Genomic DNA, 24792 nt, shown 5'->3' on the forward strand with positions numbered 1-24792 from the left:
CCACAGGTCAAGTGACTGCTTCGTTTCTTCCCCTGGGCTGAGACAGCTTTTTTACTCTTAGATCCAGGGGTAATCATACCTCCTCTGTTGATTATAGGCTGCTGTTTTTTTTTGGTGTTATCTGGTAACGGGCATAGCAGGATTTTTGCTTCAGCTTCATTTTTGTTTTCACCTGCTCTCCTGGACGTTGAAGAGAAATACACAGGGGGAAAAAAAATCTATGTAGGAATGGACGGTTCTGTACAGATAGCAGCTCCCGTGAAGCTGCCCGAGAGTTCTGTGTCTACAGATAGAGGTAAGGAGCCTGTGGTATGGGTAAAAAGGCTGTTAGTATGGCACGGTTGTGGGACTGCATCGGTTGCTGATATTTCTACGTCTATTTGTGGTAATGAGCAGGCTCGAGAGAAATGCTGTCTGTACAGGGCGGTTTGGGAACCCTTAGCCTGTGAAAAGAGGCTCTAGGCTGAGATTTTACAGAAGTTTAAGGGTTGCTTGCTTGTTTACCATTTTCCTTGCCTCCATAGTATGTTTGTGCCTTATTTTAGGTGGCTGGTATGGGCAGCAAGGTCTGGGAGTTGTTTTTCAGATGACATTTTGTTCCTCTGTGCTTGTCCCAGCATTGAGCAACCTGTGTTCGCTTCCAGGTTTCCCTTGTGATCCTCTGCAGAACTTGTAATCTTTCAGTGTCAACGTTTCGGCATTATTTATAAAATAACACCTCAGGGAAACAGCTTGTGAGCAGCATGCTGCTACTTAGGAGATTTTCCTGAAAAAAGGTGTAAGTAGCAAACAGTTGCATGCTGCTGGGGTAGGTTGGGGTGGTGTCAGGGTTGATCCTGAACATGATGCGCTCTTGATTGCTGCTGATTTTTTGTTTGTTTTCCCCTGGGTCTGATAGGAGCTCCTTCAGTACCTTTGCAGTATGTGTAGGGTATGAGGAGTTGTAATACGAGATGTTTGTTTTGATTTATTTTTTGTTTGCTATCGTGTCACTGTTCCTGGAAGTTCTGAGAGAAAGCACTCCAATAATCTGTGTGACTGTATATGCATCTCAAATACTCTGTATACACGCCTTAAAACATGCTAAATGGATGGCAATTTAAAACCTTTGAGTGTGTAATGTGAGCAAGGGAGATGATAATATCTCTGAAAGTGTTTTTGTAGAAGGAAAACATCAGTGTTGAAACCTAGGCAGCTTCAAGCAGTTAAACGCTCTAGATTTGTAGTTCCTAAATCTCTGGATTTGTAGTTCCTAATTAACAAAGCTCTAACTCCATGATTTAGTTTTACCTGGTGCTGATTTCAATACTAATGTAGCTTAAGTTTTTTCCAGTGCAGTTTATGGCTGTTCTGGAGCCCTGCTCCTGATGCGTGGTTCTTTGTAGTCACGTTTGGCTGATCATTCAGGTATTTTTCTTTTCTGTTTCTTTGTGAATGACTTTAATGTTGTTGCTCTGTGTTGCAGAAAGAATGATCTTTAAATAGAAATTATGATCATTGGCTGCTCACAAAACCCAGTCTTGGAGGGAAAGAAAAGCTCTTTACGAGAACTGTTCGATCAAACCTCACTGCATTAGAGGAGTTACTTTCCTTTCCTAGATGGAAGGATTTAAGGGCAGAGCTTTTAGTTTTTCCTCCAAATTAAAGAGCCATTCAGTAAATGATCAATATAAAACTGAATTTCCTAAAGCTTGTCACTGCTTTCTGTCTGTAGCTACTTTTCTAAATCAATTTTCTGTGGACTTTATCTCACTGTTTGGCTCACATCACAGCAAGAAGTCTTGTCACTTGCTAGGATTGTAGCTTTATTAGTCCTGAACAGATCGAGCATTTTCGTTGTAAATTTGTCTGAATAGTGTTGTGTTTTTTTTTTTTTTGTTTTGTTTTTTTCCCATATGCCTTGGTGAAACTCATTGCAATGGAAATAAGGTTTGAAAAGGAAAGATTTTGTGGATTATGGTGTGCAGTGAGTAAACCCTACCTCAGTAATAGCAAAATCTTAAACTGGAACTGGGCTTAGAGTCAGGAAGCTCTACTTAAGGGTTATTAAGGAGGCAACAATCTAAAAATGAGAGCAGATTTCAAGTGTGTGCTGTGGGAGCTCATAGCAGTACTACCTGAGAAAAAAGTCTGTTAGTTTTTGGTTGCATTAGGATTCTTTCCCCCTTTTTAAGGGGATTAGATCATATTAAGGGGATTAGATCATAACAAAATCAGAAGGTGTAATGAGTCTTAATATCAATTTGACAGGGCTTTTGTGGTAGAGATCTAAATTTCATTCATTGTGCCATACAGGTAGCTGAGCACCTTGTGATAATGCTCCGGCACTCATCTGTAAATTATGCTGTAATACATCAAAGGTCTTGGAGATGATGAGTAAACGAGTAATTAAATCACTAATTATGTAGCGGCTGCTCACAAGGAGTTAAGTTGTGGAAGGTAATTGGTCTGTAATGCTCCTGCTGAACTCTCACACTACAGAGGAGGTACTGCGGGACACAGACTGGCCCTTTGGGTGTAAGAAATGGCTTTGGGAGTGGGATTTGCCTTTGGATTTGCCTTGCTTGTTGGATTTGCCTTTCCAAACTTGAGATTGTTCTGGAGTAAGCAGGTCAGGCCTTGGGAATGTGATGGCTCCGTGTGTTTCTGCTGGAATCCCAGATGCTGGTGAGCAAACTGTGTGCTTGGATACCTTGTATTCCAATACCTATGTGGCATCTTTTTCATCCCAGCTCCCCTTTGGGTCTGTCAGGGCTTTCCCAGCAGCATCACTGGGTATTTCTGCTCCTTAATGATCATGACGTCTGGTCAGTGATGATTTGTCGTTTCACTTGTGCTGTTGAATCTGCGGGATGGACATCCTGGGTGTTTTTTATATACCTGGATGTCCCTATCTTGAAGGGGAAGGAGCAGTGGTTTCATGGGTGTGTGTGGTTTGGATATGTGCTGGTGGCCTTGTGTTTTGGTACCCTCTGGACTTTCTTAACCAACGGGCAGTTGAAGTAGGTGCTGTTGTATATCGTGCACTAAACCATGATGAGAGCCTTGTAAGAAGGGGAGGCAGCACTGCTGTGGAGGGGACAGCAGTACTGACAGCCCTGTTCAGGCAGGATGAGTTTTTCTGAGGGAAACACTCAAATGGTAACCAAATCTTGTAAAGTACCTGCAGGTATTTTCAAATCCTTCTTGTGTGCGTATCTAGAAGGATACAGTGAAAATACTGCCTGTTGTTAAGGATTCTTGCTTATATTTATTTTTTTCCTCTCTCACTCTAGTTTCTCCTGGCTTTGAAAGCGTTGCTCTTGTGGAGGAGGCTCTGAACGGCGAGCTGATGAACGAAGACATAAATATCCATAGCTGGCCTTGTTCCTACTACTTGGACACCAACAAACAATGGGTCTCTGGCAGGCTCTCGCTGACTCCTGTTGCGATCAAATTCACAGCTGACAAGACCGGGGAGCTGTTGGTCAACTTCCACCTTTCCAGCATCAGCGAGATCAAAAAGGAGTCTTCAAATTTAATCTTCAGCTCTCTGACCATCCTGGAGAAGAACACCAAGCACTGGTTCAGTTCCCTGCAGCCGAGCAGGAATGTGGTGTTCAACATCCTCGAGCACTTCTGGAGGGAGCAGTTGCTGTCCAGCCAAGGTGCTGCGGGGGCAGAAGCAGCAGCTTTGCAGACGACGAAGGGGAAGGAGCTGACGGGATTATTGACAGGGTCACAGAAACGGCTGGAGGACACTGCCAAAGTGCTGCATTACCAGGGCGAGCAGTTCGATAACATCATGAGGGGGCTCAACAAGATCGAAGGGGATATGGATGTGGCAGACAGGTACAGTACTGTGACATCTGAGCTAAGCAGTAGTTGTGGGATTGTGTGCCTAGAACTCATGAGAGATCCACAGAAAAGTCTTCAGGAAACTGAACTGTTAAATTGCAGTGAAAGTTCAAGGCAATGATGGTCTCCATGGATATAGTTATTGTTGTACAGGAGAGATGGATACAGAGACATTTTTTTCTCACTGGGGATTTTTTGTGTGTGTATGTACCTGTCCTCTGTCCCTAGATAACTTTTCAAGCCCTTCTGAGTTTCACCTACAATTGGCAGAAATGGTAGAGATGATGAACAACCTGGAAGTTTTGAGAGAACACACAACTAGTTAGGGGAAGGGTACAAATTAATGCCTTACTAAAAGACGTGTTATGGAATTCCCATTTTTATTAATGCCCTAAAACAACGTGCATAAATGAAAAATATTCAAAGTTTGGTTCATTTTGCCAGTCGTGGACCAGCCTGCTTCGCTGCTTCACAGCAAACACAACCACAGCTCTGCTTTTCTGTCTCTTTTCAAAGGAAATACTGAATGCAGCAGGTGAGCTGCTGACTCGGAAACAGTTTTTTAGTTATCAGAAGACAACCCCAAAATATTCTTTATTTTAGGTAGCTTTTTACAACTACTTCTATTCATACAAGTCAGCTTCTGAGGCTGCTTTTAACATACAAAACTGTGTGTGGTTCAGGGCTTTGTTATTTGCCCATTTCACAAGAATTTGCTGCCCAGAAGCGAGGATTGGGTCTGTGCTGCAGATATATTCAGGAAAAGAGCTGGAGAAGCAGTGCCTTCTTCTGTGCATTGTAAAATTGTACTGCTTTTAACATTGCATAGAATACTTTATTTCTTTAGGTCTAGGTGGTCAAAAATAGGTTTTTGAGGGGCCAAAGGGACTGTGCTTTGTAACACCGAATAAATTGCAGAGTGTGCTGATAAGAGACCTGGAGAGTCAGGGTGGGTAGGACAACAGCAGGCTGTTTGTGGCTATCTCAATTAGACACACAGGGACTGATTTTTGAGAGCACTGGCTTAAATGATTCTTTTAGACAGCAGAAGTTGATCTGGAAAGCGTTTGAGATGTGTATCTTTAGCTGTCTCAGAACTCATTGTGGATGGTAAGTGGTTGGCATCACAATCAGGGTGTTATTTTGACTTTAATGATTCCTATTCAAAGTGAATTGCTCTCCTTTTTTATCTTGTATGTTGCAAATTGGAGTCAATAGCAGTCCAAAAGAGCCAGGTTAAGAGCAGCAGTGTTATGTTTGAAGATAGGTAGCTACACGTGTCTTTGTGGAAGCTCTTGACACCTGCAGAAAGAAACAAGCACAATAAAGCTCGGACTAGTTCTTGTTGGAAGAAGCATCTGTTTTTAGAAGGCTATCATGTCTGAAAGAAAGTGTGGATTTCACAGTGATTGTGGTGATGCTCTCTGTGCCCTTTAATGAAAAGCCAAGATAACAGAAAGCTTCAGCAGTAGCTTTTAAAGTTCTGCAGCAATAAACAATGAGCAGGAAAATAAATACCTGCTCATTGTTCTTGGAAGAGGGTTTTGTTTGGGGTTAGGATGCACTGGGAGGTATTATTTGTCCTGGTGGATCTGAAGAGCTAGATGCTTTGATTTTTAAATGGAAAAAAAATAAAGACCTTGACCAAATGTTAGCTGAGATTTTATTTGTAGTATACAGAGTTTATTAGCCAGTCTGCTCACAGACTGAAACACGTTCCAGGAGCTGCTAGGCAAACTGTTTTGCTTGCTGTCTGCTTTTCAAGGGGTTCTAGCTCCTGTTTCTAACGCAGTTTGTGCACAGAGTTTTTTTTTCCTAATGGTGTAGAAGATGGAGAGGAGCACTGACAAAGCCCGTTTAATTGTTGCATGTTGGTTAATTCAGCCTATTAACATAGTTAAATATGCTGATGTCTCTTGTCTCCAATTCTTGCTTACTTTAGAAACTTGCTGAGAAATAATTACATGGATAATGTAATTCAGGACTGTTTGGCGTGTGCAGCAGATCTTGTACAGGCAGACTGGTGAGCAGAGGGACCAAACTTTGGTGTGTTAATTCAGGGTTGTGAGCAACAGCAGCGTGGTGGTGGTGTCTCTTCTAAAAAGAACCAGGCTCCTCTATCTATTTTCATACGTTTAAAGGTTTTTGATTAACTTTATCTTGCCTGTACATGTGGGCTTTTTTAGATTATGAATTCTGTTCTTGTATATGCCTGGGTATATACAGCTGCTTTCAGTGGAACCATGTGCAGATAAGCAGGGCTGAGTCTGACATGCTAGCAGATGTTCAAAACCCCAAAATAAACAAAAAATCAGATTTACTGGCTCCTTTTAAATATATTGCTATCAGAGGGCAAGGTGCTCTGGTTGCAAACTTGCATTTGTGTGTGAGGACTGATGGTATAGTTTGTTGATACAGAGGGGTGACTCCTCCGTGGAAGGGCAGAGAACTTGGCTGGAGCTTTTGTTAGGGCTGCACAACTGAAAAATCTCGACTGTAAATCAGACGTTGCACAGCCAGGATGTCAGCCCCTTGGGAAAGAGGGGAGGGTGAAGGGAGAAAAGTGTTTAAAAATTAGGGCTAGAAACCTGTCAGGAATAAGCTACCACAGTGTAAACAGAGCTTTAGGTTTGTCACATTGCAGCTGCTTTTCAGTAAGTGAAGGCACATGCTTTTCATGATGAAGTGAACCCGTACTGTGTTAGGGATTTAATGACTTTTCACACGTTAAGACACAGGCATGAGCTGTCGTTGCCCTGAAGTACATTGCCGTAACTCTTTTGTACTCCAAGAGGACAGAAAACCCACTTTGTGGGAGTGATACCAGGTCAGTTGTTGCTCTTTAGGTACAACAGGTGAGTTGAAGCGTGGCTCTTAATTTGGAAGATGCTGTGTGCTAGCAGAGCTTAGAGGTTTTTTCACTTCTTCTCTATGCTGAACTTCAGTTGAACCTTATAATTTCAGGATTCAGCCCTAAATCTGTGATACCGTTGTCCATTCAGAATCTGTTATTGTAGAGCTTGGTTATGTCTCGTTTGGTTTGTCTTCTTTCTTTTTTTAAAGGAGTGTCACAGCGGTGTCAGAGGGCAGCAGAGGCTCCCAGACTCATTACTCATCTCGCTTGCTATCTCCTAAATATCTGAGGTCCGGCTGTAGCTGGGAGTGTGCTCTTGGAACAATTCATCCTGCCTCCGTTGTCTGTGAATTCGGTGGTTTACTCCCAGTGTGACTTTTTTCTGCTTTTCCCAGCAGCTGGCTTTCTTTAAGAAGGTCTGTTCTGAAGCCGGTGCGTGGCTTTGATGGCTCGTAAACAAAGCGTTCGGTTAGAGCTTCCTTTTTCAGATTAGACTGTGTTTACAGCCAAATTAAACAGGATTTTAAAATCGCAAAGTCTTCTGCAGAAATACGCTGATTCTCTCCTGGAAAATAAATCATTACAAAAAGTATCTTGAGAGCAAACCTGCTGCGATGCATATTTTATCAGGCAGTACCTTTGTAGAGTGAACTTGAAGCAAATTAAATACAGCTGGCTCTCCAGAATAGTAGGGAAGCAAAAATACTTTGTATTTAGGTTTGATAAGGCTGGTTTTTCTAGGCTTTGTTTGTAAATAGTCTTCTTTAACATCAATAAGGTGAGAGTGTTTCATTCAGTGCATTATTACACACAGTTGGCCTCATTAGAAGGTGAGGGGCAGGAGCTGAGTGTTGTAGATGCTGACTCTAACTTTTGCTGAGAGGTGGAGAGGGATGCTGACAAGTAGACAGCACAGCACGTGGGAAATCAAAGCGAATTCACCACCTTTCCACTCATTCCCAATCATTTTCAGTGGAAAGACTACGTGTGAGGCTTACACCCGGTGAGATCTGTGATGTTGGTCCTTGAGAAAGGACCCCAAAAAAGGCGAGAGGCTCTGTGGATAGAAAATACAACAGGAGGATCATATCCAGCATCTGCTTGACTCTTGCTTCTAGCTGTACACAAACCACAGGCGTTTTTCTTCTTACCTGCAGCTGTTGACCATGCTGGGCATGTCTGTGTGAACCATCCTGTTTTAACTGCAATGGGAATGAGGGCAAAGCAAAAAGTGGCCTTAGCCTATGGGGCTGAGCTAGGGAGGAGCAGAAAAAGGCAGCAGTAGCGATGCTCAAGAGTGGAAACGCTGAGCTACAAGGCAGTGGTAGCTGAAGAACAAAGGGTGGTAAATTGGCATGAATAAACCTACTGAGAAGTCAGATTGTTTGCATCCGAATGGTGAGATTCTGGGACCGCTTTCCAACGTGTTAGCAAATGAAAGAAAGATGATTTTTTAAATGGTTGGATCCTGGTGAGCTGTGTAAAGGATTGAGAAGCAGTGGAGGGCTGGAATCAGTATTAAATCTTTAATCTGCTGTAACTTGCTTTGAGCTGGTGGGGCAGCACGACCTTCTGATGGGTTCTCTCCTTTCTAACTCTCTCTTCTCTCCACTAGGTTGTTGACGGAGCTTGAGTCTCCTTCTTGGTGGCCATTTAGCAGCAAGCTCTGGAAAGCACCATTGGAAGCCAAGCCAAAGGAAACTGCCACAGTTTCCGATTCAAAGAACCAGGAAGGAATCATAATTAGAATTCCAGTTATTATCACCCACAGAACAGACTCGAATATCAAGCCAGGAAAACTCACGCTCTTCACTTCTGGCCTGGAAATCAGTGACTGCAATGCTCAGGTCATTCACCGGTTTGAGTCAAAGGACGTGGACGATATCAAAGTTCACACGCCGTATGAAATCAGCGTCCGTCAGAGGTTTATTGGGAAGCCTGACACCTCGTACAGGCTCCTCTCTGCAAAGATGCCAGAAGCGATCCCCATCTTGGAGATGCAGTTCAGCAAGAAGATACAGTTTTTGGAGGATGCCCTAGGATTTGTTGGTGCCAGGAAGTCTCCTCAGGTAGATTTGGGCACCTCCATTTGGCAAGCAGGTATGTGACACACAAAACGAGCTATCCATAAGCAGAAATGTCTTTCCCCAAAGTTTCCAAGTGGGTTTTGACTTCACAATAGGATACGGTGTTTGTAAGGAGAGTTTTCTCCTGTGTTTTACCCTGTGTCCTTTTTTCCAGTGGTCACCAGTACAGAACTGTACCACTCTGTGGGAAGGGCCATCAGGAATTCACTCTCATCTGACTGCACGCTTCCGAGTCCTCCCTCACTGCTCTTTCTCCTTTGGCAGCTTTTAGCTGGAAGCATCTCATGTAAAACCCATCGTTCAGTTAAGCGTAGAAAGCTTAAAACAGACGTGCAGTTCAGCAAGCTTTTAAATAACGCATTGAGGTAACCGTCAGGTTAACTTTCACTTAATGAAAAATGGAATTTTTATTCGAGACCTTCAGGTGCTTGGATTTAGGAGATTTTTAGATTTCAGATGAGGTGAGTGCATAGTTTAGTGGTTTTGAAAAAACACCACAGGGACTGAAAGCCCTTCACAACAATAGGAATGAAAATCCTTACAGCTCCTAATGCTTTTAAAATTCTGGGCAGGGCTGTGGTTTTTGTTCATTTTTGTAATCCAAACCTGGATTCACTTGGAGAGCTGTCTATTAGGAATTTATTTCCATTAACGTGCCTGAATCCTTTTTTTTCCCCCTAATTGTCAGTGACCAAAGAGGAAATCAGTGGATGGATTTATTCCCAGTATGTTAAAGAGTAGAAAAATGATACAGTAAAACAATAGATGAAGCTCATTCTATGCACAAAGCTGAAACTGGATTTCAGGAGGGAGGATAATGTTTTCTTCTCGTTGAGTTTCAAGGGCCATAGCTTGGAAAAGCTTGTTAATTTTTAAGGAAGTCAGTCTCTGGGCATTTGGCACTAAAATGTCAGCACAACAACTTAGAGGAAAAACAACCTGCTGGTTTCTTCAGCACGGAGTTATTCCAGCAAATTGGTGTTCAGTTCCTGATGGTCTTAAGGCTGGTTACATAAAATAATTGGTTATACAGCCCTACTGTGCTTAATTTCCCCGCTGCTCTGCTCTGTTTGCATCTGAGTCAGTGACTCAAGGATATTGCTCTCCTACCCCCACCTGCATGTGGACTGTTTAATTTGGAAACGTCAGGAAAGAAAACTGGAGGCTATGGAAATCCTGACTTCTGCAGCTCCACCAAAACCCTTGTTTGTTCCTCCCCTGGAGACTGCTGCTGCCTGTGTGCTGTCGCAAGATGGCAGTCAAGGACTGGCTTTTACCCTCTGCTTTTTTTTTTTTTTTCTGTTGTTGCTTACAGTGTGAAAATACTGATTTTTTTTCTAACTTTTCTTTTTGCTAGAAGCTTAGGGGGAGAAAAGGCTCTGTCTTATGCATGCCTGCCTCTGTGCACACGTAAAATGTGTGTTCTCAGATAGCTCCTGTTGATTCAGAGCCTTGCAGGAGATGTGTCCTTGCAGCAGAGCTACCTCTGGCTCACCAAACTGGCTCAAAACCTTCTCTGCTCTTGGCAGCACAGAGACGTGGACGTTTCCACGACTGTCGTAGTCTCATCTGGATCCTGGCTGTTCATATGAGTCCTGTCTTCAAGTTGTGTGTATTGCCCATTTATATAAAAAAAGTGCAACAAAACTCTTGTTCCCAAGAGTTCAGGCTTGATTTCACATAGAAGGGGAATTTGCAAGGCGTTTTATACACACTAGATTATCTCAGACTATTTTTAGTTGCTTTGCATGTGTTTTCTGACTTTCTTTATTTTTGGACCAAGCTGCATGGAGTGTTTAAATGCTGAAGACAGGGCAGCAAGGTTTGTTTTTTAACAGAGGCTCTTCTGTGCTGGATTAAGTCCAGCACTTTCCTAGCCAATAACGGCTGATAACAGCTCCCCTAGATTAAAAGGTGCAAGAAATCCTACAGTGTGTTAGCAGCATAACAACCTCGGGCAGTGCTGTCTTAATCCTATAGCTGGAGATTGGTATTCGCAGCTTTTTATCCCTTCCAAGGCTGCAGATTTTGCCCTGCACTTTGTTCAGAGGTTTTGTAGTTTCTCATCCTCCCGTGGAGGCAGTGGGTCCTGCAGTCCAACTGGGCGTAACAAAGCTAAACAGAATAGTGTTTTAAATGTTTCTGCCTCTTATTAAATTATTTTTTGCTAGAAAATTGCTGAGAAATGCCAGATCCCCTGCCCCTGTCTAGTTCTGTCTGTGTACTTGTGTTGTGTCCCCCTCCCATTCTCATCCTCAGGGAGATGAATGGGGGTGAAACGGACAGATTCCGTGGTTTTAATTAAATAATTAGTGTACAATGACACTTGGCTGATAAGAAACATGAAGAATCTTGTCTGGCAGTTTGCCTTCACGGGAATGTTTGTCACCCACTCCCCATTTTCCCATTTGAGGGGTATCACGGCAGGAATTCACCCTAAGCAGCGTTTTGCAGTGCCTGGATCTCAGCCCTTCGCTGTACCACTAGTGCAGTGAATGCCTTGCTTGTCTTAAACCCCGATGGTGTCTGAGTCCAGCGACTCTCAGCCTGATAACCGAATAATTCCGGGGATTACCAGTTTGCAGTAACTACTTAAGAGGGATTTCAGGTTTGCTGCTCTGGGTTCAGTTTTGTCTCAGTTTTCATGGAGAGGCAACGCTGCCCCAAGCAGATGAGGGTTTGCTGCCAGCCACCTGGGCACCAGCCCTTCGATGTGGCAATGAGCTCTGGCCTCTGATGTGCTTTCTGTCCCCAAGAGTTGCTTTTCTGTCCCCAAGAGCTGCCATCAGTGTCCTGCCCTGGCTGCTGGCAGGTGGCAGCAGTAGCATTCGCCTCCTTCCTTCTCGGTGCCTCCTGAAGTGGGAGCGCTTTGGAGAGGTTTGCAGCGCCTCGAGGAGCTGAGATGTGTGTCTTGGGTTTTTAGCACCCAGCTGCAGCAGAAATAACAACCTTGCCTTGCAGCAGGGTAGTATCAGATACTGCAATAAGAGCTGCTGCTTTAAATAAAGGGCAGGGGGCAGGTTACATATACCAGGGATTGTGCTTGGCTGGGGTCACCCTGCTGTTTTGGGGGTTCACTGACTTCATTCTTGGGCTCTGTCTGCGATCCATCACTTTTAATGTCTTTAATTAAAAAAGGTTAAGGGGAAGAAGAGGTACTGGGGGAGATTACTTATTTATCTGACTGGGAGGACCTTGCTGCTTGCTGTCAGTGCAGATGCAAACCCACACCCCACGTGAGCCCATTCCCCAGGTGCTGCCTTCAAAAGTTTCTCAGCAGTGTGGTCACCTCCAGTTTGGCACTGCACAAAACGGCTCAAACCCTTTCTAGCAGGATTTCAAGGCTCAACCTGGCTTTTCTGAGCACTCTTTTTCTCTTACAAAGTGCTGTGTAGCAAAGTGTAGGTCAACCTCTTCGATCCCAGTGCTCCTCCTTGCTGCTACAGGAGATGGCAGTCTTTGACCATGGGAATTTCTCTTGCAGCCACGGGACTCTTAGGAGGAGTGGTGCAGCCCAGCTCGCCGGTGGGAGGCAGAGAAGGGACAGACAACGACCAGGTTCAGCTGCAGAAACATGAGAAGGTTTCCCAGGAAGAGGCGAAAGAGCTTAAACAGGTATAAGCTGAGAAATTTCCACAAGAGTTGTTTCTCTCCCTCCTTGTCCTCGCTGACATGCGTGTTCTTACTTCATCAGAAATGTAGTCGCAGTCCTTAAAAACAAACAAAACCAAACACGTCTGGCTAAACTTAAAAGAAAAAAGCCCGTCAAGCCTTTGCTTAAAATACACTGATAACTTTCCATTTTTTTTTTTTGAACTATTTTGGACAAATTGGGGATTATTAGCAACATATATTAAATAATAGGGCTATAATCTGGGGATATCCTAACATTTCACCTGCTTTACCTGGAGAGTAAGAAGCTTAACAATTAGATAATTTTTTTATATATTTTTCCATGTTTCCCCTATTCTGTTTTCCTCCTTTTAGTAAGAAGCAGTGGTTCTGTTTCTATTTCACCCACAAGCCTGAGCAGTGTTTTATAAATGCCTGGAGAGAACCTGTAGTTAAGAAACAAGTGTGCAGTCCAGCAGAGAAGGGGAAATAAGTTGGAGCTTCTGCTAGAATCTGCTTTAAAGTAATCTAGTGTGATATTATGCCTCTAAATGGCTCTTTAAGGAATTTCTTTCGTAACTGATGTTCAGAGCCTATTTTGTGTGGAATTCCTCTTTGTAGGACATGCTTGATCTGAAACAAGAACTAACTGAAAAAGCAAAGGAACGTGGTGTTAGATTTTTGGTTACAGCAGGTTTACTTGTGATCACAGACACATCACAAGTGGTTGAAGGTTAAACTTTATTCTTAATTATTTTTTTCCTTAACATCTAATTCTCGTTGATACTCCATCTGTAGTTTGATCATAGCATCACGTGAAGTCTCTGTGAAGTCTGTTGCCTCTTAGCCAAGCCTGCAGCTTTCCAGACCCCTTCTTTTATGTTGTAGTTGGGAATTAGACCACAGCACGTTGTCAGCTGAGTGCATTTGAGAGTCACAAGCACATAGCAGTGAATTAAGTGACTCGAAAATAAAACTCCTTGCACGAAAAGTATATTTATGAACAGTAACCAAAAATATATTTGGGTAAGTGAGGGTTTAACGTCAGAAAAATGGGATTTCTGCAGAAATTCCATGCTGGATGGTGGACTAGAAGCAGTGTTAGATGGCCAGTGTTACTTAAAACAAAACACTTCAGGATTGACTAGAGCCCAAGAGACAATTCTGGTATTTATTTATACCTCACCAAGCCAAGAATTTTTTAAACCAGTTAATGATTTGGGGTAAACTTGTGGGTTGGGAAGGGTGGGGAGAGATTCTGAATGCCAAATTAACAGCCTATGAGTTGGCCTGATTTTTTTCCAGTAATTACTGAGCACCTGTTCCCTGAGAATCAGACCTTTTTAATCATCATTGCAGTCATTAATAATTTTAGAGTACATGCACTAATATGTATTAAACTGCTGTTTCTTTTCCTTACTAGAAATAACCATGTAAATGTACCATTGTAGACTGAAACTTGGTTATATTTTGTTTAAGGAAGCAAGGTCTTTTGAGTGAAACATCTAATTTGCACCTTTTCAAAATCAGAATGGGCTTTTAACACTTTAAAAGATGAGAAGGGAGAGCAGTTAAAGAGCTTATCACCACAATCTGTCGTTTTATCAAAAAAAAAATCAGCACTTTCTGAAGCAGCGTTGACCTTTTGGAGGATCTTAGGGAGGAGTATTTTTTAATCGTAGTTGTACAAATATCATCAATCTGTCATTCATGCATACATTGCTGTGTACAGCTATTAAGTATTCAGAAGGGCTTGTTGTTCCTCTCTTAAATGTCAGCTTTTCACCACTATAAATCTTGATTTGCAGCCAGACCCAAAAAAGCTGAATGCTGCATTAAGGGTTATCGGTCACGTAATACTTTTGAAGAGCCACAGTTTGTTATATCTTATAATAATAACAACAACAAAAAAAAGGCTTTCTAGGAATTGCTTCCCCGGAGCCATTTGGGAACAGCTGAACAGCAAACAGCCGTGGTCAGTTCTTGATAATATCAAAGCAGTTGGCTGTGACAAGAGAATCAGAGGAAACGTAGGACAGGGGAGCTCAGCATCCTCCAACAAGTGATGTGAACGGGGAGCGAAGCCTCTCATCCCATACAGGCTGGTGTTTTTCTCCAGCTGTTCCCAGGAGTTCTCCAAACACTGCTTTTTCTCACTGCTCTGGAGCTCAAATAACTCTGTGGGGAGGTTTAGAGGAGAAGAAAGTGGAAGGATGTGGGATCAAAGGGGTGGGTGCCTGCTGGTAAACGTGGATTTGAAAGGTGCTGAGGCTGGGGATGTGTCCTAGTGAGGTTCAGGGGCAGCATCGTGATAAATAAATACCACAAAGGCCTTCAGGTGTCGTACCACCTGCAGTCAGAGAAGCAGAGGTCTTGAAACTACATCTGAGCAACACATTTAATGGTTATCTAAGTTCATATCAAGGCTTTATTTTAAGTTAAATTTGCCACACCAAATCTAGCTGTAGCTGGAAGCAGGTGAAGTCCATCAGTAAAGCAGGGCACAGAAATGGGAACTTTGTCATGTTTCCGTCTGCGTGGCCTTACAAAGTCAGTTGTGATTTAGGTTATAGGGTGCTCCTTGCTGAGGTGTAGCTTGCTGCTTAGACCCTTTTTTTTTCTCCCCAAAAACATGGCTTATCAATAAACAGGATGCATCATCATCTCAGCCTGCGGCAGGGGCTTGTCTTTGTTGCAGCTGCTTCCAGCTCAGTTCCTGTGCTGAGTATGAGCAGGATGATGATTAATTACTTATGGAAAGCATTTAGAGATCAAAGGGGGGAAATATTATAAATGCAAAGCATTAATGTGCACTGAAAACCATGCCACTTGTGGCATCACTCCTTGTGAATGAACTAAGGCTGTTGGAAGTCCTTGTGTTTGACTGCAGTGTTTTTCTGAGCAGTTTCATTTCTCGAGGACTGTTTATGACCTTTTATTCCCTGATTGTCAGTAGTGTGAACATTTGTTTAAAAAAGAGAAAAACAAAACCCACCCAATGACCAAAACAAAAGCACAAAACCCCCAAAGCTCGGCTCTGTTCCCCTCATTACTACTTATAAGACAAGTAGAACTTTTAAGCTGGGGGAGTTTGTGATGAGCAGATTAAGTGTTGACTCCTCTCTTCTCCTTTAAAAGAAAAGCACTTGCTGTGATTATAATAGCTGTTTTGCAACAGGAATTGTTGAATTATACCAAATTCCTTCTGTTAAAGCTGGATGCCCTGAACAGCCTGCAGTTGTGACTCCGTGCCTGAGTAAAAGACGTCGCCAGGACACGGTGAAGGGCTGTTTCTGTTAAAAGCAGAGCTCACACTGCCACAAACTCCATCCCTAACTGTGCTATAAGAGGTGGAGGAAGAAGCCTATGGAGTTCCTGTGGTCTCTGGCTGAGCCTCTGCCTACCGCCTCGCTGCGGCTGACATAATGGCACTGGGTGTGGGAGGGGGTGGGATAATATTAGCTTAAGGGCTGTGGTCGAGGAGGGGGAGTAGTTCTGCTCGCTGGATTTGAAATTGTTTTGCCAAACCAGTGCTTTCTAATTTCCTCACGGGCTCCTGCCAAAGAGCCGTTGCCCTGATATTTACTGTGTCTGCACATCACACATGCCATGAAGACAGAGATAGCGTTAAAGTCGTTAATTCCACAACATCTGGGGGGAAAAAAAACACATCCCGGTGCTTCCCCGATGTCTCCTCAGGTCTAGAAGGTTCCATTTCCATCTCTTGCTACATTCAGTGTTTATTTACCCTTTTATCGTGCCATCATCTCAGGAAATCACAACCGTTAGGTCAGAGAAAAAGCGTTTTGTTGAGGAACCGTTCGCTCCAAGTGCTAAATACCAAATTTGCTCATAGCATGGCCTTGTTCCATGGCCAATAGCAAGCACCGGGCGGCTGATCTTAACAGACATGTGTAATGATTGTGCCCTGGATTTTGTTTTTTGAAGGCGCAATGTGGGGAAAGAAGTGCGGTCCTCACAGCTCATGCTCTGTATTTGCTTGTGTGTAACTTAAATATTTTGTGATAGCAAAATAAATGGTGGTAATAAAGCCTGGGAAACTGAGTTTGTCACAGCTGCTTGGACTTTTTTTTTTTTCTAGACAAGGCTGCTGGTGTGCTAGTGCCACCAACATTTTTTCCTCTAAATTTTTAAAAAATTATGCATCAGTACAAGAAGAAATAATGGGAAAAGCAGGTAACAATAAATAAGGAAGTAGCGACCCTTTCGTGCTTCCCTAGGAGCTGATGCTGTAAAATCTGTCTACTGTCGTGCCCTTCAGAGAGACGAGACCTCTTGTCCTGTCAGACTTACCCATTCCAGCATTTGCAGCTCCTAGTTTTGTGCTACAAAAGACCACCTTTTCCTAGAGCAGCAAGAAGCACTTTTGCTGTGGCTGGTGTAGAGCTTGGTTATTCACACACCAAATGCAGCCCTCGACCAGGCAGAAAAAACATGTAAGCTTTGCAGAGCTACAGGCAAGCACTGATGACAGCAAACAGAAGCTACCCAAACAGGAGGAGTGCTAAAGCAGTGTAAATCCTTACATTTTTATTAGGGTAAGTTACACTTGTGGCATTAACTTCACCAAATCTCCTCTACAGGCTTATGCTGTGGTGGTGTAAGGTGGTGCTGCTCCCTGCTGGTCCACAGCCTGTCTACAGGTGGACGACCCTTTTATCGTTTCAGTGCTGATCACTCAGTCCCTAATGTGGGTTTGAGTTTATCAGGGGACTATGAGTTGGGATTTCCTAGGTACTGTCCCCTTTCTCACTCTCCTGAAATATGTTCAGCACGCGGATGAAGCAACGCCTTAAATCATCCACCTCAGAGCCTGTTCGCACCACAGTTCAGAATACTGCAAAGGACAGTTTGTTGTTTCCTAAGAACAGGTAAATTTGTCCTGGAAGGCTGCATCCACGAGCCTTTTCTGGTTACATGTGCTCTGCTCTAGCATTCAAACCTCATCTCCTTTGCACAGGCCAACTGAAGCAAACTATTGGAGGATTTCAGGGAGTTCAAACTACAATTGGCAATATTTTCTGCATTTTCACACTTTCCTTATTTTATTTTTACCACTGGATACTCAGTATATGGAGGTGATTATTTTACAAGCTTGAGATTAAAAATTGCATTATTACAATGGCATCTCAGGACCCAAACCAAAGTCAGGTCTCCATTGTAAGACCTCTGGGGTACAATTTCTGCTTTACTGGGCTTGGTGCCTTGGGTCTAGGTCTTCAGGTGATCTGGTAAAGGGGTAAATAATAGGGTTAAGTACTGAGGAGGTTCATGGGGCTTGGGGTCCTCTGCTGTTGTTCCAGCTGTGTCTGCACTGCACTTGTTTCCAGCTGAGCTGGGCATCTCAGATCCTACTACAGCCAAAGGAGGGAGAACTGGGCATTACTCTAACCTCTCCTTAAGCAGATAGATTAATGAAACAGAGCAGAGGAGTCACAATCTCAGTTGTAATGCATTACCAGGTCCCCGCAGTCTGTACAAGAATTTTGGGATTATATAGCGTGGATGGACACCTATTGTCCCAGAGAAGCCTAAATCTGCTGTGGTTGAACATTTGACACATTTCTGTTTTACAGCCTTATTTGTTAAGGTCCTGAAGAGACAAGGAACACAAGTGCAGCGCTTTAAAGGGGAAAAAGCTGGGGAATATTCAGGAACTTGCCTGAAGTTGGTCAGAAAATCTTGGGCATAGCCAGGGCACTAAATCAGACTTTCCAAATCATAATCTGGTGGCATAAATTCCAGGCTGTGTTAGCGTGAGGCTGACCAGTGCCTGGCAAAATGTGCCTTTAAAATGGGTCTTTGATGGGCTCATACCTGCTCTGTGTAACAGATAAAGGGTTTCACATGGAGATTTCGTGTCTTGGTTCATGGTCCAAAGTGTGGGCTGGCACGGAAGGTGCTGCAGCTCTGAGCAGCTGGCAGGACTGGAGCAGTGATAACTGGACATCTCACCAACATTTTGCCTTGCAAAAGCAGTGACCAGCTTTGGCCATGTTTCAGATTCCAGTAACTCTTCCCAGCAAGCTCTGTGGGCTCTGCTGGAAAAGCACCTTACCCGTTTCCTTTTCTCTTCTCAACAATTGTGTCTTTTTCTGTATTTTCAACGTGAAGTCAGCTCAAACAAATGCAAAGTTTATCAAAAGTCATCTGGTTTGCAACTAAAAAGAAACTTTTTCATGGCAAACCTGAGCCATTTGTGGCACAACATTGACTCAGAAATGAATGGAGTGCCTCTTGGAGAGGTGGGAAGGGGCAGTGTCCTTTCCAGCACCCTGTTGTGGCAGCCCCCCCTTGCTGTGTAGGTGTCTTGGAGGAAGCTACGTGCACTTATCTTCTGCACTTATCTTCTGCACTCAACAGATTTCACAAAATAAGGTGGTGTGGGTGAGGATGTTGCTTAGGACAGCTGAACCTGCCACTCTGCAAATGATGAAGGGTATGCTGGAGGAGCAAAATCTCTCCTTCTTAAAGCAACACAGAGATTTAAAGTATTTTTTCGAGTGGAGATTGCAACCTGTAGTCCTTTCTGTCGGCTGAGCATCGGAGCTGGCTCTGCTCTGAGCCAGGGAAGTGGACCAGGAGGACCCCAGAGCTCTCTTCCAGTCTTTGTTATGCTGTGACACAGTGAAAGCAAGGCTGCTGTCCGTGTTGCTTGGTAGGATTCATTCCTTGTAGCACTTTCTTTTATGTATTTATATATATAGCTTGCAGAAGCAGCTTGAAGGGAGGACTTAGAGCTCTTCCCAATTCCAAGCAGTAAACGCACTTCCTCAGGAGAGGCAGGACCTTATCTCAGCCCTGTTTCCTGGCTCACGCACAGGATGGATCTGATCACGTCATTTTTCTTTCTGGTGCGTATCCCACACGCATCTGTTACCTCCAGTTGGGGGAATTCAGTGACAAGTAACACTTCAGCAACAAGTTTCACCGTTACAGCGAAAGAACCCGAAGTGTTTCATTTGGGACAGAAACAGTGTTTTCTTCACTTGTAGTTTTGGTAAGAACAGAAATAGGTAGATTAGGCTTGATCCATGGTTTGCTTTGTATTTCTGCTTTGGCAGCCAAATTGCAAAAGCAGTTATTCACACAGCCGTATTTCTGGCCACTTGTGATTTATGGAAGGAGCCGAGAGATATTTTACAAGATAAATCTCACTACGGTGGCTGACGTCCAGCTCCAGTCAAAGAAGTCTGTCTGCATAAAATTCCCCTGCCGTTCCCATTAGATACAGTGCTCCTCGCTGCTTTTCTCTGACCCAGCTGCAAACGGTGGGATTGCAGTGGAGTTCAGTCCCACACGTGGAAATGGGGCTGATGATGTTTCATAGCAGCTTTCTGTGGACTGATACGTATTGTAGGAGAATAAACTGTTCTGTGATATATATTGTAGAAGAAAAACTGTTCTGTGATTCTACGAAAACCAAGAAAACAGTTTGCCAGTTGTTACGCCAAAAAAAAAAAAAAAAAAGTAAAATAAATGGGTGTGTGGAGGACAATTTCTTTTCCCTATTTTAGCAAAAAACATGTATTTCTGTGAACTCCACGGACTCTAGTTCTGGTACCTTCAGTGTTGTTACATAGATGCTTATGCATCACAGCAGCTGATGGTGTAGACTGCTAGTGCTGGGAGAATTTGTTGGTACTTGAGTGATAATTGAGATTATTACTGCAGTTGATGGGATGAACTGCTCACGTTGACCAGGCAGCATGAAGATATCCTCATGGACCCCTGTGTGGATGCTAAAGGAAGCAGATCATGTAGGCCAGCAGAGACAGCCACATTAAGATCTGAAGGAACTGCGAGGCTGCGTTTCCAGCTGTTATAACGTGATGTAGCTCTGCTTTCCAGATCTCCCCCTGATGCATTTGAAGGAAGGCAGCGGAGACTTGCCTGCTTAGCAGGTGCTCTCAGTTCCTGCTACCAGGATTAAGGGAGTAGCCACAAGAGGGAAGAAAAAGCAGTGATATAACTCATGCCTTAGATCGCTGCAATACAAAAAAAAACCACCTTTCTCCAGCCTATTTGAAAAGTTCTGGCAGTCAGGGGAAGTCCCTAGTGACTGGGAAAAGGGAAACATCACTTCAATTTTTAAAAGGGGCAGAAAGGAGAACCTGGGGAACCACAGACCAGCAAGCCTCGTCTCTGTGCCTGGGAAGATCATGGAACAGCTCCTCCTGGAAGCAATGTTAAAGCATATGGAAGACAAGGAGGTGACTTTATACAGCCTGCAAGGCTTGACCAAGGGCAAATCCTGCCTGAAAAATTCTGTGGTGGAGTGACTGCATCAGCAGACGAGGGAAAAGCAACAGATACCATCTACCTGGGCTTGTGTTAGACCTTTGACAAGGTCCAAAACATCTTTATCTTGACCATGGTCTTTGTTTGACCATTCAGTGGATAAGGATTTGGCTGGATGGACACACCTGGGTCAGGGCGATCCCAAACATCAGTACATAGGGGGATGGATGGATTGGGAGCAGCTCTGTGGAGGAGGACTTGGAAGTGCTGGTGGATGAAAGATTGGGTATGAGCTGGCAGGGCATGTTCACAGCCCAGAAAGCCAACTGTATCCTGGGCTGCACCAAAAGAAGTGCAGCTGGCAGGCTGGGGGTGGTTATTACAAGGGTGGTGAGGCCCTGGCTGTCCCCAGGAGCTGTGGGTGCCCCATCCCTGGCAGTGCCCAAGGCCAGGCTGGGTGGGGCTGGGGCAGCCTGGGCTGGTGGGAGGTTGTACTTCAAAGGTCCCTTCCAGCCCAAACTATTCTATGATTTTGGGTACAGCCAGAGCTAATTTAACCTTCTTGACATCCACTCATACAGCACCACTCGTTAGTCCCTTGAAAATGACTTGCTTGGTTGCCTAAGTCTCATTTTTTCCCTTCTGTATTATTGTGTTAGTAGTACAACTTTACTACTTCCCTGTAGTTAAACAAATTTTTATGTTCTTTTACCTCATTTCTGCCTAATCTTGCTACTCCTTTCGCCGTGTGATTCATTTCTGGCATTGTAACAGCTGTGCTCTGTGTCCACATCATACTCTCGGGGTGTGCAGCATCTTAGGACAAGCTCCTGCTTTAGAAGGAGACCTGCCAAGGAGATAATAACAGAACAGCCAGGAAGCTGACCTTTACACTGATTTTTGTTTCTGATTTTCCCATAAAACCCTAACTTTTCAGGTTTGGTTCTTCTGGTCTTCAGTGCATTGTTACACATCTCACTTCAGCTTAGCAGAGCAAGAACTCTATCTTTTAATCCGGGATGCCTCCAGCATGCTTCAGGGCATGACTTCAAATTATGTGGTCCTTTAGAGCAAAGAAATGACCAATTGCCTTTTGTCTATTACACTTCTTAAATAATTGGCTGGTCGTTCGCTCAAAGCTCTCAGCCTTTTCTCCCAACAGATACTGCAGAAGCTGAAGAGCCTCGCCTTGGAGACAGAAGCAGAGCTGGAGAGGCAGGACGAAGCTCTCGATTCCATCACTACCTCCGTGGACCGAGCGACACTGAACATCGACAAGCAGAACCGCAGGATGAAGAAACTAACGTAGCACCCCCAGGAGCTGGTGGGGACGGTACCACGAGGAAGAGGGGAGCAGGGGATTGTGTTTTTAAAGACTGTTACTTTACAGACTTTGTGTGGGAGCTGTTTGCAATACGGTCTGGAATACAGTCCTGTTGATGTTGAGTTTCAGATAGTTCTGAAAATGTTTCCAGACTTCGGATGATGTTTGAGGGCTGCTTTAGGATTAAAAAGGCCAAGCCTTTTAATTGTGGTTAAACAATTATAGTGGCTTCTTTACTACAGAAAATCTGTAAATAGAAGGGGATGCGATTTCATCAAAATGAACTTTTACGCGTTTTTTTTTATGTTGTTGCTTTTGAAAGTTTTTTTTTATTGTAACAAAGAAGTGAAATGAGCTGCATGTGAGACTACTTTAGGTGATTACAGCCTATTAATTCTCTCTCAAGGTCTTTCTTGAAAATAGTTAATAGCTGAACTAACGGCCAGATGTCCAACTGCAAGTCACTGAGGGTTTTTTTTTTTTTTTTTGCAAGTTAATGCTGAGGTGAGTAAATGATGGTGATAAAACCTTGTGTTCACTGAACAAGTAGTTTTAATAGGTTTTGATCATGTTTTTAGTGTACCCAGAAATTCTATAAGAATAGTGAAGGCTTAGTGGCAACAGCTGTCTGTTGTGCCGTGTCCTGGGAAGTCAGCAAAGTTTAGGTAATGTCCATGTATTGGTAAAGACATCAACTTAAGGAACAGTTCTCATTTTTCCCCCCCGTTGGATAAATGTTTTCCTAATTTAAGTCACTTATAAAAAATAAGTGTCCCCAAAAAGGGATTCCTGATCTTTGATGATCATCTGCACCTTTTTATTTGTTTTTATTCTTCCCCTGTTCCCTTCCTCACACAATTAGGGAAAGAATTGATTCTGGAGTGAAGGAAGCGATTTTCTTCATGGATGAATTTATTCGGGACATCTCTTGGAGTGCACTGTGTGCACCTCTCACTTGCACACAGTGGTTTTATATTTTTGGCAATAGCATTGTCCTCAGAGCATCATGAACACGGTGTTTGTTTAGCGTGGTGCTAAACTACCTGGTGGGAGCTGGGCTGCCACATCCCTGATGGAGGGTGGTGGAAGGTCTCTTGCACCCCTGCTTCTCTGTACATTCATTTTCCAGGGATCTCCCAGATGTTTGACTCTCCAAATGGGAACTTCATGTGTTGTGGGGAGTGTCATTTGTTTTTTGTGCATCTACTCTAGGTTCATAGGTTGAGGGGCCTATGGCTGGAGCCGTAGACATCTGTGACATTTGCAATGGTAGGACATCTGCCTGTCTTGTGGTTATTATTTCTTTGCATTAACTGGTAATGAAACATTTCAAGACTTCTTGTAGCCCTGTCTATTTAAAATAAAAGGGAATATTGCCAATTGTTCTCTAACAGGTTTTGTTTACAGTTAGCTCCGTTGAGACTACAGGACAATGGAGACCTTTTCCCTTCCTAACTTGGCAGATGCAAGGTAGGAGGGATTCTAGGTAATCCAAACCATAGAATCATAGAGTCATTTAGATTGGAAAAGACCTCTAGGATCATCTAGTCCAAAAGACAGACTTGCTGTTCACTGCACATTTCATCAAGTCTTACTGTTGACCAGCTGCTTTGTTCAAAGTAGCTGTTGTAATTTATTTTTTTTATGGTTTTGTATTAAAAAAAAATCTTGTATTGCTTTCAAATACAACCCATAACCCTGTTGGTGCAATATTTTTAACTCGTAAAGCTTTGAACTATCTATTCACTGATAGCTGATGTGAAATTTTCCTGTTTAAGAGTAACACAGCCTTTTAAAGAAATATATGGTAGATTACAGTGTGTTGTTTTCAAGACCTTACTCTACCTTGCTTTATATTACTTCAAATTAGTTTGTTAGTACTTGAGGAAATTGTACTTCTGCACTGCAAGTCCTTCATTTTCAGTCCAAGTTGTTACTGGCATGCACTTTACTTATTTGCTGAATATGGTCAATATATACATACACACTATGTACTGTGAAATAAAATACTGTCTGTTCTCATTCTTGTTTGTTTCTGATACCCAAATCACTGTTGTTTTACTGTGAAAGGATCATATGTTTACACAACTATATCATGAAGTTACAAACGCACTTTTCACAAAATCTGTGTTAACTGAACCTGGTGCTGACTGGGAGTGGGTCTCTACACTGAATTAGTCCGGATCAGGACTGCCAAAAGTAAATGCTAATTACACATCGTTGAGTGTATCATTCTTTGTGCCATATTTTTATTGTTGTAGTTTCTATCTCTAACTCTTGCATCTGATTCAGTACTCTGTGTTAGTCTGTGTCCGTGCTAAAACAAAGTTGTAATGTGGTTTGTAAGGAGCGCCCCATTCTAGAGCTGTACTGCCTAGCCGAATTTCACATGCCTGGAGGACTTCCATTCTGTAGTTTCTTATTAAATACCTTGTAATAGTGGTCTCTCTTGAATTCATTTGGCTGAGAAGTGATGACAAATGCTCTGTCCTCTCCTTTGTCATACCGTGAAACAGAACTCTGTAAAACTTCGCACAGGATTGTATTTTAGGACAGGATGTTTTCTTTTTATTAAAAAAAATAAAATAAAAAGCAAAATATTATCAATGTACTTATCAGCCATCAGCAGCTGGACAATGAATTGGGTGAACGTGAGCACAGTGCACGTGGTGGTTGGTGCTCTGTCATGGGGACTGGTGCCCAGGAGCTGCTCCAGCTCTTAGTGTCTTAGTGGGCTGGGAACTGCCTGGATACATCCCAATGTGAGGATTCCCAAATAGAGGATTTTCTCCAGTCAAAACTTCTCTTACTATGGT

General features: G+C 43.3%; 1 protein-coding gene across 8 annotated transcripts in view; it reads left to right on the forward strand.

Annotated features, from left to right (window-relative positions):
- The window catches only part of SNAP47 (synaptosome associated protein 47), a 28533-nt gene extending 3956 nt beyond the window's left edge, over positions 1–24577 (forward strand). For 2 of the 8 annotated variants that reach the window (XM_082754145.1, XM_082754143.1), the window contains exons 2-5: positions 3276–3831; positions 8307–8791; positions 12263–12393; positions 21815–22101. In XM_082754145.1, the coding sequence (XP_082610271.1) occupies positions 3332–3831; positions 8307–8791; positions 12263–12393; positions 21815–21961 (1263 nt within the window). In that variant the 5' untranslated portion in view covers positions 3276–3331 and the 3' untranslated portion in view covers positions 21962–22101. Of the gene's footprint in view, positions 296–644; positions 779–1333; positions 1408–2276; positions 2668–3275; positions 3832–8306; positions 8792–12262; positions 12394–15604; positions 16515–21814 lie in introns of those variants that run through there. The other 6 variants (XM_082754142.1, XM_082754141.1, XM_082754138.1 and 3 more) reach the window with 6 other exon arrangements.
- The last annotated feature ends 215 nt before the right edge of the window (positions 24578–24792 follow it).

Source organism: Aythya marila, assembly GCF_965140915.1.
Source record: "Aythya marila genome assembly, chromosome: 2".
Taxonomy (NCBI): Eukaryota; Metazoa; Chordata; class Aves; order Anseriformes; family Anatidae; genus Aythya; species Aythya marila.